General features: G+C 52.9%; 1 protein-coding gene across 5 annotated transcripts in view; it reads right to left on the minus strand.

The window, feature by feature from the left end:
* Window positions 1-97: 97 nt before the first annotated feature.
* The window catches only part of SCUBE3 (signal peptide, CUB domain and EGF like domain containing 3), a 106,271-nt gene continuing 92,456 nt past the window's right edge, over window positions 98-13,912 (minus strand). For 4 of the 5 annotated variants that reach the window (XM_054024724.1, XM_054024722.1, XM_054024723.1 and 1 more), the window contains 12 exons: window positions 12,720-12,836; window positions 11,497-11,589; window positions 11,275-11,391; window positions 10,963-11,124; window positions 9,804-10,007; window positions 9,349-9,510; window positions 8,249-8,416; window positions 6,733-6,894; window positions 6,141-6,338; window positions 4,932-5,084; window positions 3,073-3,152; window positions 98-2,085 (listed from right to left, as the gene is read on the minus strand). In XM_054024724.1, coding sequence (XP_053880699.1) covers window positions 1,936-2,085; window positions 3,073-3,152; window positions 4,932-5,084; window positions 6,141-6,338; window positions 6,733-6,894; window positions 8,249-8,416; window positions 9,349-9,510; window positions 9,804-10,007; window positions 10,963-11,124; window positions 11,275-11,391; window positions 11,497-11,589; window positions 12,720-12,836 — 1,766 coding nt within the window. In that variant the 3' untranslated portion in view covers window positions 98-1,935. The remainder of the gene's footprint in view (window positions 2,086-3,072; window positions 3,153-4,931; window positions 5,085-6,140; window positions 6,339-6,732; window positions 6,895-8,248; window positions 8,417-9,348; window positions 9,511-9,803; window positions 10,008-10,962; window positions 11,125-11,274; window positions 11,392-11,496; window positions 11,590-12,719; window positions 12,837-13,912) is intronic. The other variant, XM_054024725.1, reaches the window with a different exon arrangement.

A 13,912-nucleotide genomic window follows, 5' to 3' on the forward strand; every position in this document is an offset into this window, starting at 1 on the left:
GCCTCCAGGATCAGGCTCAATATCCTGCCCTGCTTCTTCCAACTCTTCGGGAAATGGAAACAGATTATATTTTCATGAAGAAACCAGCTAAACAAGCACTCGTATAAAGCAGACTACAGCTAAAGCTGGTGAGATCAGCCCCAGGGGCTGCTTACAAACCAAACTGAAGTTCACTGAGACACAGGAGATGAGTGTGAAGGGAAGCCTGGCTGGAGCCTCATGCTTCCCCTCATGCTGTTTTTATGATGATGTAACTCCATTAACTTCAGTGGAGTTACTCCTGATTTACACTGTGGTGAACGAGAGGAGAATCACGCTGTTCATGCCTGGAGACCTACTGACAACAAGATAAGTCTCCATATTACTGCAGCTAACGGAGAGAATCTGTTAGCCCGAATGACAGAAGTTTGAGAATCTTTAGCATTCTGGGTTCTAGAAATTCATGCTGCAGAACAAAGGAGTGTAACCGGCAACCAAGCGTAAACTGGTAACTCTGCATCCAATAGCGGAGACCTAGCACAAAGTGACCACACTGGAGACACCTGTGGATGGGAAAAGATGTTGTGCTTTCCAGTCATCAGGGAAAGATTCAACTGATTTAAGGGGGAGGACGGAATAAAAGTGTCAATGATAAAAGGAACATCAAGTGGATTTGCCTTATTAGGGACCAATATCAGAAGAAAAGATTCCAAAGTCTGAAAACGTCATCACGTTTGGGTCACTGTTAATTGAAGCCTTGGTTTGTTTTTGTTTGTTACAAACACACATTCTCATTTCTCAGGCAGGTATAAATATTGTAGTTTCTAGTAGAAAAAACTTCCCTCTAAATAATACAAAGAAGACTCAAATGATTGCACTTAATACATATGAAAAAGGTAGAAAGGACGATATCCTAGTGCACAAACATTTACTCCTGCTCTTCACATCGCTTGCTTTTCTGTCGACGAGTTACTCTTTGGCAGAGCTTGTAAGAGAGTCTGGTCTCTTGGCACAAGTGTCCATGGGGGAAAAAAAATGAATCCATCTGAAAGGCTTCTCGTTCATTACCTTTTTTCTCCCATTCATCCATTGTTCTACAAGAACGCGGCTTGGCCATGCTGTCTTCAAGTGCAGAGAGACCAACCCAGCTCCCTGAAGAGATGCAGATCTCCCTTCCGCCCACTGGAACTGCCATTTGCTGTGATGCTTTTCAGCGTTGTCTTTTTTTTTTTTTTTTTAAGTATTCTTTTTTAACAAAAAAGTATATTTTTTTCCCGATCCCCCCTGCAAAGCTGTGTTGATATATATATATTTTTAAACCACAACACTGCGATAAATAAGGCATTACCTTCCACATTCAGGGCTTCCTTTGCGCTCAGTTCTTTGAGAAACAGCCCCTTCTGGCTGCAGCAACTTTCCTTTGCTTTGGCAGCTGGAGAAAGCCCCACAGCAGAAACAAAAATACCAAACTATATCCCAGGAGTACAGGCTCTGTAGGTGTGTTTATGGCACCTAGGAACAGAGACAGATTTGTACGCAGATGTGTAGTAATCAAGGGCTATCCAACGGGCCACAAAGGCAACCAGAGTGGCTACACTTAAGTTGCATAAAACAGAGCAGGTCGCAGCTGCCTCGGCATGTAGAGGCCACTTGGGCTGAGAAGGAGCATCCCCATCTGGGACTGGTAATCGTTATGGGCTGCACCTCCGTAGTAAAACAGAGCATGGGATGCCTTGAGATTACAGACCGCCCGTGCTGGAGACAAAGTCAGCGCTGAGATGAGTTTGAAGAAAGCCAAGGAGAAATTGTTTAGAGTCGTCTGCATAGTGAGAGATGGGGATTCTGTTTGTTTAAAAAGCTGTTTAGGAAAAAAAACCCAAAAACCATCAAATAAGAGCAAAAGAAAGTTTCCTTGGCTGGAGGGCGGCCCACGGGGCGGGTGGAAATGCCTGGGGGCTATTTGTAAGGCCTGAGGAAGCTGGAGACTTTGGAGCGGAGGAGTTTGATGAACGAGCGCGGTAACATCTCCTTGTGTTTCTCTGTGTACTTGAAGTAGTTCTGTGGATGAGCCAGCACGTCGAAGAAAGCCTTCATCAGCTTCTTGTCCTTCAAGGGAAACAAAGCAAAGTCACATCACCTCCAGGTAAAAGCTAGTTCTCACAATTAAAGCACAATGGATGTGGTCTGACTGATGGTCGGTCTAAAAGATCATACTTTGTGTTCTTATTGCATGGATCCAACGAGCTCAAATGCTTTAATTTACAGATGGGGAAACTGAGGAACAAAGCATCTAAACGCCTTGCCACAAGGGCACAGAGGGTATCAGTGGCAGGGTTGAGAATGGAACCCAGATCTCCTGACTCAGAGTCCCTTGCTATAGTTCAGGGGTAGGCAACCTATGGCACGTGTGCCAAAGGCGGCACACGAGCTGATTTTCCGTGGCACTCACACTGCCCGGGTCCTCGCCACCGGTCCGGGGGGCTCTGCATTTTAATTTAATTTTAAATGAAGCTTTTTAAACATTTTAAAAACCTTATTTACTTTACATACAACAATAGTTTAGTTATATAGTATAGACTTACAGAAAGAGTTCGTCTAAAAACGTTAAACTGTATTACTGGCACGCGAAACCTTCAATGAGAGTGAATAAATGAAGACTTGGCACACCACTTCTGAAAGGTTGCCGACTCCTGCGGTAGCTACTAGACAAGGCTGCCTCAGTCAATTTTAACTAGACACGAAGAATGCAAGCAAGCAGCTCCACAGTAAAACAAGCAACAGAGACACTCCAAGGAGTGTATGCGGGAGAACTAGACAGAGTGATGGGCACGCGATGAGCTACAGGACCATGAGGTTAAGCCATTGTATTTCAGTAGGTGAATTCTAATCCTGAGCTCCTTATTGTGGCTCCAGGACACACCTGTGAATACTGGGAGTGCGTTAAGGATGTCAGGACGGGGCAGCACTAGGAGGAGTACCCATTGTACAGATAGGTAACACAAAGGGGAAGTGACTCGCCTGGAAAGTTAGTGGTAGAGCTGGGAACAGAACCCAGGAGTCCCGATTCCCAGTCCCGCTCACAGATGGTCTCACCTTTAATATTTCCTGATGGTTTTCAGAGGCGTACAGCCTGCCATCCCGGACAATATCCTCCACCAACTGTTCATAATCCTCTGCAATGCCAAGCGAGAAAGGCAGTCAGGGGGAAAGCAGGTGGCATGAGCGCTCAGCTAATTCAGCGACAGGATGCTGTTGTAAGGGTGGAATTCTGGGCTCCAGAAAGTAGCTAAACTGTACTCCGCCATGAGCCGAAAAGCTTCACTCCACAACTTATTGTCTGTCTCCCACATACCTGGATCCCCAAAATCTGGGGTGGTTTCCCCACCACCCATGCAGAACACAGATGTTGCCAATCACTGTACTCAGGTGTTTCAAGAAACTAATAGATCAGGCAAGACACTTTACCCTTGGGTTAGTTTAGAATGCCCCAGACAGGTGTATGGCAGTGTTGAGGAAACTCTGAGGCCAGGGAAGCTTTACGAGGCAGGACATTAGGTCATGAGTTCAGCCTGAGGCCCAGGGACTAGCTGCAGAACTGAGCACAGGGCAGATGCAGGAGGGTGGAGCACAGGTGGGGCCAAGGTGAGGCAGTTAATCATCCAGGAAGGTACAAAACCATCTGGGAGAGAAGAGGGAAAGCCCACCCGGATTGGGAGAGAAGGGGCAGATTTACTTGGCACTTTACAAATATTTATGGTATTAATGATCATCTACTCACTAGTCACTTCTTAAGTCTCGTTTCTAACCTCTTAGTTCCTTTCACTGTGTCTTGACAAGTACTGTACACTGGCAGCAAACTTCCTGACGTGTGTACCGTATTCCCTTCTAAGCTGGGTTGGTAGCCCTGCCTATTAAGATTGCCTGAGACTTCCCATTGTAAGACCCTGTTTTCAATTGCTGATAACTTTGCCATGCTAAGCGTCTGGACTGAAATTTCCCATGCCAGGTGTCTGTCTCAGGCTGAATTGTTTTGGAAAAATGTTTAGCCCAAAGAGTTCAGCCACCGCATGTAAGAACAAAATTAGGGAAAAAAATATTGTTTTGCCCATTTCAAAAAAATCTGGCAACCTTCTCTTTGAAAAGCTCTAGTGCCCTGGTGCTTTGGAGCAGGGACTTGAAATTCGGCAGGAGGGTGGCACTGTCCCCTTTCGTCATCCCAATTTTGGCCAAATTACACCTGGCAGCTTGCACATGCTTCGTACAGACTTCTTTGTTTTTAGCAGCTAAATTTCCCAAAGATCCCGGGCACGCTCCTGCCTAGGGCCGAGCAGGACTTGCCCTGCAATGCCGCTCTGGGCTGCTGCAGAGTCTGCTGAGTCCGGGGCCAGGCACCTGAACGGAGAGCAGGGAGACTGGTCGCTTCTGAGCTTTCAATGACCCCCTGCTGGGCCCAGGTACTTGTGGAAAAAATAGTAGATGATCATGTAAAGAAAGACTATCAAATATCCGGGGGTAGCCGTGTTAGTCTGTATCCACAAAAACAACACGGAGTCTGGTGGCACCTTAAAGACTAACAGATTTATTTGGGCATAAGCACCCACGAAAGCTTATGCCCAAATAAATCTGTTAGTCTTTAAGGTGCCACCGGACTCCTCATTGTTTTTAAAGACTGTATCGTAATGCATAGTCACAAGCGGCTGCGTTAAGGTTGCACACACAAGCTTAATTTTGGCATTTCCTAACTTGTGAGTGCTTGACTTTGCCACCTTAACATTGGCCTTTTGTGTGTGTAATATCATCTATGGAATTCCAATCTCTTTACAATGCTCAGTTTGAGATTTCCAAGACCACCAGGCGTCTGAGTCCTGCAGGCCGAGCATGTACACTGCAGTCCTACCCCTGCTCTTGCTATGCCCTCACATGCGCCATCTGTCCTGCGCGCCCCCACTTACCGTCGTAGGTGACGTAGGGGATCTGGAAGCCCCTGGCGCTGTTGGCCTCGCTGGTTTTGAAGTTGATCCACAGCTTGCGGGACCTGGCGGTGAAGGCTATGGGCCTCTCGTACGTCTGGCACGTCTCATAGGTTGTGATGGAGGAGGGGGAGGCTGCGGAGGGGGACACCACAGGACCAGGTGTTGCCTGGAATCATTCAGCCACACAAACACCCAGGTCCAGACATCTTTTTGTTTGTTTTAATATTGCGGGCGGGGCTCTCCTTGACGAAGGGCCGTGTTATGAGAACACAAGAGCTGACTGTAGGGCTCCGGTTCTACTCCTTACTCCAGGGGCCACCTTCCTCCTCCACCATTCAGTAGGGGTACCGAGGCACCTGAGTGCAACATTTTCAGAGGTGGGCACAGATTGTGGATGGCCAGCATTGGTCACCCAGGGGCCCGATGTTCAGAGGTGCTGAGCACCACGGAGTTCAATTAATTCTATGGCCACCTTTGCAAACATGGAACCGGGGCCCCTTCGCCTGACGGGACTGAGTGATGAGATTCTGATGTGGCGTCAGCATTGGGTGATGCAGCACAACAGCGTCATATGGAAACACTGCGCCTGGGGACTAGGTTGGCAAAGCCCCAGGAACTGCTTCCAGGCCTCATAGCACCCCAGGGACTGTTCCCACAGGGCACAAGATGGCGTCACTATAACCAGGGCAACACTTGGGAAGACATCTAGATGGAGACAAATCTGCAGCTGGGCAGAGTGGTTTCATCTCCTTGCCAGGCGCCAGGTGCCATGAGTGATGCACCACCAGGAGCCTTTACTGATGGGCATGCACCCAGCTCTGCAGGGAAGACAGCCCCAGGTAGTGAGGTATGTGGGGTGGATCCACTCCTCGCAAACCCCACTCCCCGTAGTAGTTACCCACGCACAGCCCAAGGATGCAGACTTCCCCATTAGGCTGAGTGCATCAAACTTGGCCTACTTGGGACCAAGCCAGGGGCGAAGGCAGCTCTTTAGGGATGCATCGAGTTCACCTGCAGCGCTGTCACCCTCTCCTCCACACATGCCTGCTCCATCACGTACTGGGCTCCGCCGCTCCCAGAGGTGTCCGCAGACCAGACAGCCTGGGAGATGGGGAAGGGGGGCTCTCACGGGATTACCCAGCACCCCCATTGCCCAGCATGGCCACACCACAGCAATCGGTTACCTACAGTTTTTCCGCATGACCAAGACATCCCCGCACTCGTCCTCGGATGGTAGGAAGATCTCCGGGACCACGATGAGGATCTTGCGTTTTGGGGGAGGGTTGATGTTCCAGGTGCACTCGATGTTGGCGGGATAGTTGCCGGGGTAGTTGGGAGACTCGATGTAGCCAGTGTATTCACCCAGCTCCCCTCCGCACTGGCGGTCTGCAAGGCAACAAGGACCAGTGGTCACTGGGAGAATACGCTTCTCTGACATGGGGGCACTAGGCAATGATCAGCGGGCAGAAGAATTGGATCAGGCTATCCTGGATGTTCCAATCCTCTATGCACCGGGCTATCTGTGCCTACAGACGCACCTATGGTCACATCTATTAATGTGTGCATGTGACTGCGTGCATGGTTAGATGCAGCTGTCTGTGCACGTGATTGGGGGTGCATAAAGGGAAACAGCAAGAGGAGGTGGCCTTCTGCCAGGGCCAGGACTCAGACAGGGCCCTCTGGCTGGACATCATGCTAACAGGAAAACACAGCGACTGGCAGAGATTGTGTTGCACATGCGACATATGGACACAGCACCCGGACTGCCTGAAGTGCGTACTTTTACACTGGGACACGGACGTGGAGCCGTCGAAATCCGTGGTGGTGTTGCCGGGACAGGTGATGCAGTAATTCTGGCGGAAGTCTGGCTGGTAGGTGCCCACGGCACAGCGGATGCAGCGGTGGACGCTGGTATTGTAGTAATGACCCGGGGAGCACTGAACTATGGCGAGAGGGGAGAGGAAAACATACAGTCAGTGATCAGGCAAGGAGGCATCAGCTCACTGAGTCACTCCCAGCTATCTTGGAGCCACAGCTCTCCTAGCCCCGCCAATCAGACGTTTTATTAAGCAGACATGTGTGATCAGAGCAACCGGCTCCTGGTTCCCATTCCCAGCTCTGCTACTCCTTGGGGAGAGGCGAGTATTCCCCCTGCTTTACAGCTGGGGAAACATGGCCACAGAGAAGTTAGGTGGCCTGCCCAGGATCAAGCAGCAAGTCAGTGGCAGAGCTGGGAGTAGAACTCAGGAGTTCCGATTCCCAGCTCCTACTCACACTCCCTGGAAGCTATGTGCAAAGAGACTTTTTTTTTTTTTTTTTTAAGTGACACAGGTATTCCCATGTGAACTTTGGGGAAAGCACATTCAAGGCTCCTTTAAGGTGTTAATTTAGGCTGCTGTGACCTTCCTGCTGTTTAGAATGGTTATTCTCTCTCTCTCTCCCCCTCCCCCCTCGGGGCAGCGACATGGATTTTGCATTAACGTCAACGATCCCCACACTTTGCAGCCCTTTAATAAGAGGAGAAATTGCATCCACATCATCATGCACTGCTAACTGCAAAACTCGGCAGACCAGATTTCCTTGTAATAAAGCTTAGCCTAAAAATAAGCATCCAATCATTACACTGTTATTATTAACCCTAATAAACACCAAGACCCCGCATAGCTTCGTAACAGCAACACTGCGGAGTCCGAGTCCATTACTGGACAGTGCTGGAGTGTTCCTTTTGTAAGAGTATTTCTGGGGTACTAAATGCATCTGTGCAGCGTTAGAACAGCCCTGCGAACATGCCACCAATTCTTGTTCGCTTTGGCAGCATTATTTAAAGGGTGGGCAGGTGGATTTTGTGCCTGGGCTGGTGGATTCGTACAGCCGTCGTGCAAGGTGGCTCACCGAGCACGTAGCTTCTCAAGGAGATTGCAGTCTAACAGGAGAGCGGGGCAAATGGGACAGGGCGGGTGAGTGGATACCGCTGGGAAGGTGGGGGTGTAGATCGAAGCCAAGAGTCTTGGTGAAGGATGTGCAGGGCAAAAGGGAGCAGCGACGCAAGGGTGGGATTGGCCCCCCACTAGGCACTTGGCAAAATGAAAGCTTCCCGCCTCGCTGCCCACGTCGCTGTTGTGACGGGGCCTGGGGAGCCGAAGAGGCAGAGGTGGGTTTGGGGGATGTAACGATAATGAAGCAGGCTCAGTCCTGGGAACTCAGCCCCCCAACCCCCCCTGGAGCTGCCCCGCCGCTCTGATTTCCCCAGGCTGTTCCCCTCCCAGATGCTGGCGGAGCTGCTGGCTTGGATGTACCTTTGGTATCGCAGTCCTGGAAGGAGAAGGCTCCCTCGTGTTTGGTGGTCAGCCCCCCACCGCAAGGGAAGCACAGAGCTCGCCCAGCTTCAGGCTGGTAGGTGCCCCGGGGACACGGCTGGCAGGGTATGAAGCCGTCCACTGAGTGATGGCCGGGGGGACACTGACCTAAGGCCCATTCAGAAATCAAAGAGAGATGTGGGTCAGTCATGCAATAATGCAGCCTCCTCGTGCCCTGAGCTCCACTGCATGTCACTGGTGCTGAACCCCAGACAGGGGGAGCCACAGGCAGCTCTGGCACCTCCTCAGATCCGTGGGGTATCCCCACAGGTTGCAGGCACTTTGCAGCAGCCTGGAAATTACCACCTTGTTGCCGTGTGACCCCCTGGTGACAGCTGCAGGTGGCTCAGAACCATTCAGCCAGATCTTTATTATTTACTGCAGCAATCCTGAGGAGCCCCAGTCGTGGGTCTGGCCCCCGTTGTGCTAGGCGCTGTACAAACAGAACAAAGAGATGGTTTCTGTCCCCTTCTCTCCTGAACTCTGGGGGCTCTGATAAAATGGAGTGGATCCAATTCCCCCATGGTTCTGCTCTTACAACCCCCCACCCCCTTTGGCTCATGACTGGGATGCATCCAAGTTTACCCTGCAGGAAGAACAGCCAAAAGCGGCAACCCCCTGCAGTCATGCCGCCACACCTGCATCCTAACTGGGTGCTTGTGCTTCCCTCTTGTGTTTCTCTCCCATCCTGTTCTGAATGGAGAGTCAAGGGGCAGCTCCAAGGGCCTATCTGTGGCCAGGCAATGCAAGGAGCGCTGGTGTGGAACCCCTGGAGCTGTTTCATGCCTGACGCCCGGGCCTTGACCAAGCCGGGGATGAGGTCTACAATGGTTTCTCTGCAGCGCAGAATGGAAGCCACACGCTGCACTGGTCCTGCCGGTGCTCCTAACCCCATCCCACAATGCCGAGCCCACCCAAAGCCGGGCCCTATGGGAAAGGTAGTCAAGAACGCCAGAACGCCACAGCTGTAAGGTGCCTCTTGGTTCCTCGGCCAGCCTCTCTGAGGTCACAAACAGCAACCGATCGACCCTGCACCATACCTGCACAGGTGGTTATGTTTGTTGCTCTGGCCGGGCCATACGCATCGCTTCCAGGGCAAAGGTCACAAGAGAGCTGGCCTTCTTTCTCCTGGTAGGTCCCTGGGGGGCAAGGGACACACTGCTCCATCTGACCGTGGTAATACATTCCCTGCAGGCAGCTAACTAAGAGAGAGGCAGAGCCGTTAGGGACACAAGTAGTGAGAACCCCCACCAACCTATCCCCTAATATGCCTTATTCTGGCTGCAGATGAGAGGCCCTCGGGGTCCCCAGCTCCTAATATTGACAAGTCAGTGCCTCTAAAGGGAGAACACATGGTAACTTCACCTATTGCCCGTCAGCACGTGGAGCACTGGTGCTGGCAGCGCTGGTGCTTGGGAGTTGTAGTTCAGCACTAGGGGCCTACAGCTTAATGTGCAACTGGCCCCAGGTCCCTAGCCCCCGGTTGTTCCCTTACCACACTTGGATCCTAGCCTTTGCTGCCCCGGCCCGCAGCTCTCCTGCCTCTCCGGGGACATGCTCAGCTTCCGCGCCACCTCGTAATCCATGCCCGCGAAGCGGATCAGGAATCGCTCCTGGTTTATGGACTTCTTCAGGGCCTTGATTGCAGACTTCAGCTTCTTCTCCACCCTCTGCCGCAGGCAGTTAATATTGCAGCTGGCTAGAGGTCAGAGACGGGGGAGGGGGTAGACTATCAGGGTGAGCAAAGGAAAAGCAGATGACCTCCTAGACTGCTCCTCCCCATCCCTGCAGGGACTAGTGGTGTGATTCCCCACCAATCTTCTATCAGGTGTGAGTGGGGTGACAGGGACCGGGGCGGGGGGGAACTCAAGCAGCAAAGGGGTATTTTCAGCTGGATTAGGGGGTTCTTCCTGACTACTCATCCCATCTCCCCATGCCCGAGCCTGGGCTGCTGCCCACCTCTGCATTTCCACACGCTGGGGGTGACTATCTATCACTGCCTATTCTACCCACCTCCTCTTTTAGTGCCCAGCACCGCACCTGGGATGGCTCTGGATGTAACTGTTAAAGTGGCACTGTGGACAGCAGGAGGCTCTGTGCAACATTATCACTGGCCAGAGAACTAGAACCAGAGCAAGGAGTGGCAAGGCAAATTTCCCCCACCCTTCCACATCAGCCTGCTTCATCTACGTCTTGCGGAAAACCCTTCTAGAGGTGCAGAAGGGGTTCAGTTTCCATGGTCTTTCTCAGTCCTTGGCCTCTGGCCAGACCGCCAGTGAGGGGGCCAGTCAGTGCAAGCCGGGACGGTGGTTTTCATGACATGGACGCCTGCCCAGAAGGAGCTGGTCTAAGAACTGCCAAGCTCATTTCACACAGGCCATGGAACATACTGCCTAGCAAGGTATGAAGGTAATTAACAGCACAAGACAGATGTTATTGGAGAGTTCAGCCCAGTGCACACTGGGAAACCCAGGGCTCCTACTGCTACGTGGGCTCACCTCAGTTCCAGTGCATTCTGGGATAGCCAGGCCTCTCTCCTCAGGCCCAATCCACTCTGGGAAAAACAGTCCTCCCAGTCCCATATCCCCAAACTTGGGATTGCCTCAGGCCCGGTGCACTCTGGGAAAGCTGGTCCTCTCAACTCTGTCCCTCACCTGTGACCTCTTCCGGTTTGATTTCTGCCTCAAACTCCAGGGTGATGCGTGTCACCTCCTTGTTGGGGGAGTTGCGGGCCCGCCGGCCTTTGCCCTTCTTTGATGAGTCGCACTTGAGGTTCACGAAGGTCACCTGGCAATCTGAGCAGGGGGCTGCCCCGCCTGGAAGAGTGGGAGATTGAGAGTCAGGATCCTCCCCACAGTTCCCTTGGGAAACCCAAGCCTAGGTGGTCAATAGGGCCACTTCCCTCCACACAGCCGTAGAGGAACTTACACAGCTGTTTTGGGGGTGGGGTGGGGTGTAGGCCTCACCTGGCGCTGCGTGCTTCCCCGACTCATCCTGCTTCCCCTTCACGCGCGGGTGCAGGTGGCACTTGGCGTCCTTGATCTTGAAGGAAGCCTTTTGTTTGATTGGAGCAGCGACAGTCTCTAAAAGAAAAGGCAGGTGCTAAACACCAGAGGCACCAGCTGAGCCTCCCGCCATGGCAGCTGGGGGCAGGGGAGGCTCAGACCGGCCCAGGAGAGCAACCTTACCCACGCAGTGATGGCTGCTGTTGCCAGGCCTCTGCTGGGCCCCCTGGTGCAGGATGGGCGTCCCACAGCTCACCGTGTAGCTGCTGTCGGACTCTGCAAAGGGAGAAAGGAGGGATTCAGACAGAGCCTGGGGCTCACTCCCGGCTGGCTTCCGAAGTGCTGCTCCGCTGCATCACCCAGGGAGGTCAGTGGGGGCTCAGCACCCTCGGAAATCAGGCCCTAAGCAGCTCATGTGTGCTGATCTGACCCCAACCTTTGACGCTCTAGAGACTGGTTCATTGCTAGCACAACCTGAGGGTCAGTTCAGGCAAAGCCAGGGCCCTGCTCAGCCGTTCAGCTGCAAAGCCTGAGATCCTGTGTACAGCCTCCTCCCCACTCCCACCCCACGGTATCCCCGCCAGGCCAGCTCCGGTGAAGGGAGTCCAGTCCCGCAAAGGGAGAGGCAGGTAGGGGCAATGGGGACAGTGTCCAGAGCTAGGGGTCCGAGAGGAAGCAGGGGGTATAATGGATGGGGGCCCCGTTAGGAGGAGAATGGGGACTGCTAAGTGTCCCAGCTGTGGCTCTGATGTATGAAGATGATCCCAAGGGCAGATCTAGTCATTATCTCAGTGGTCCCCAAACTTTTCAGGGTTGCCCCCCCTTATCTCTGTCCACGCCCCCTTCCCGCCCAGCTGGGAACAGAGCTGTGGCTCTGTGGGGAGGGCTGAGGACAGGGGTAAGGGGGCCAAGACTGGGGCCACAGCTGGGGGTGGGGCCAGGAGTGGAGCGGAGGCCCAGCCGGGGGCTGATGCTGGCAGCCATGGCCCTGGGTGTGGGGCCAGGAGTGGGGCCCTGGGTGTGGGACCAGGAGTGGAACCCCAGGCGCGGGGCCAGGAGCAGAGCTGTGTGGCGCGCTCTCCCTGGCCCTGGTGGGGGCTGGCCCAGGCCTCAGCCATGGCCCCCTGAAAGGTCCTCTTCACCCCCTGAGGGGGGTGCACCCTACAGTGTAGTGACTTCAGCATTATCCAGGCCTAAATCTAGCCTGTGCAGAGACATCCTGCTTCCCTAAGCCCCTTCTGTGCTTTCAACTACATATGGTGTTCTGTGGGGCACCGTTAAGCATCCACCTAAGTAACGGGCAGGGAGAGATTCATATTTGTAAAGCCCTTTGGGACGGAAGGCATTGGAGAAGGCCAGTGCCCCGGGTAGGTTTCAGGGGAGATGTGGCGGCCACGGGTTGGTACCTGGCAGGAAGCGGGCCTTGGAGATGCAGGTGAGGGAGCAACTGTCCTTCTTGCCGTTCTTGTTGCAGGTGAGCATGGCCCGGTGAGAGATGGGGCCCGTCAGGCATTTCACCAGCTCTGAAGGACAACAAGCACTGAGTGGTGACAACAAGCAAGGGGCAACTCGGGGCCGACCAGCCAAGCAGACGCTGCTCTGGGCACTGGGGGTGGGGAGTTATAATTGGGCCTACAAATTTAGCGCAATTGTGGGCGCAACTGAAAAAAGTGAGTGAAACTTCATTCACAATAATCTATCGGCATCAATAGTGATTGGGAAAGTTGCAACGGGGAAACAGAGAGACTGAATTAGTAGAAACAAAAAGACCTCCTGATATCGCTCAAGGACGGCGTTATGATCGTCCCTGGTAAACCGAGCATCGTGAGACTGAAACATCAAGGAATCAAAATTGGTGGGTCGGAAATTAGGCCTAATTGATGGGCAAAACAGTGAGGGGATGGGCTACTCAGCCCATCACTCCTTCTGGGGTCCTTACAGAAAGAGACTTTGGGAGACAAATTGGTGACTGGAGTGAGCTTCACCATCATGGCTGCCACCCCCACCATCTCCTGGGTCCCTGGGCCTTCATCATTCTGATCCTGAGAGATGTCCTGACTACACCAGGCCAGAGAGAGAGGGAGTCACAGAGAGAGAGGGAGTCACATGACATCACCACCTCCACTGGCTAAATCCTGACCACCACCTGGGATGTGAGACTTTTTCTCTCCCCCCCGGGCGTGTTCTTCTCCTTCCCCACTGTCTTTCTTCAGTTTCCTCTCTCTCTGGGCAGGTCTTCACTACGGGGGGGAGGAAGGGGGTCGATTTAAGATACGCAAATTCAGCTACGCGAATAGCGTAGCTGAATTCGACGTATTGGAGCTGACTTACCCCGCTGTGAGGACGGCGGCAAAATCGACCTCTGCGGCTTCCCGTCGACGGCGCTTACTCCCACCTCCACTGGTGGAGTAAGAGCGTCGATTCGGGGATCGATTGTCGCGTCCCGACAAGATGCAATAATTCGATCCCCGAGAGATCGATTTCTACCCGCCGATTCAGGCAGGTAGTGTAGACCTAGCTCTCTCTCTCTCTCCTTTTTCCTTCTGGCTAAGAAGAGTCTGGCTTAGCTGGCCAAGACTGCCTATTTTGCAACACTGCT

This window comes from Malaclemys terrapin, chromosome 4 (genome assembly GCF_027887155.1).
Source record: "Malaclemys terrapin pileata isolate rMalTer1 chromosome 4, rMalTer1.hap1, whole genome shotgun sequence".
Taxonomy (NCBI): Eukaryota; Metazoa; Chordata; order Testudines; family Emydidae; genus Malaclemys; species Malaclemys terrapin.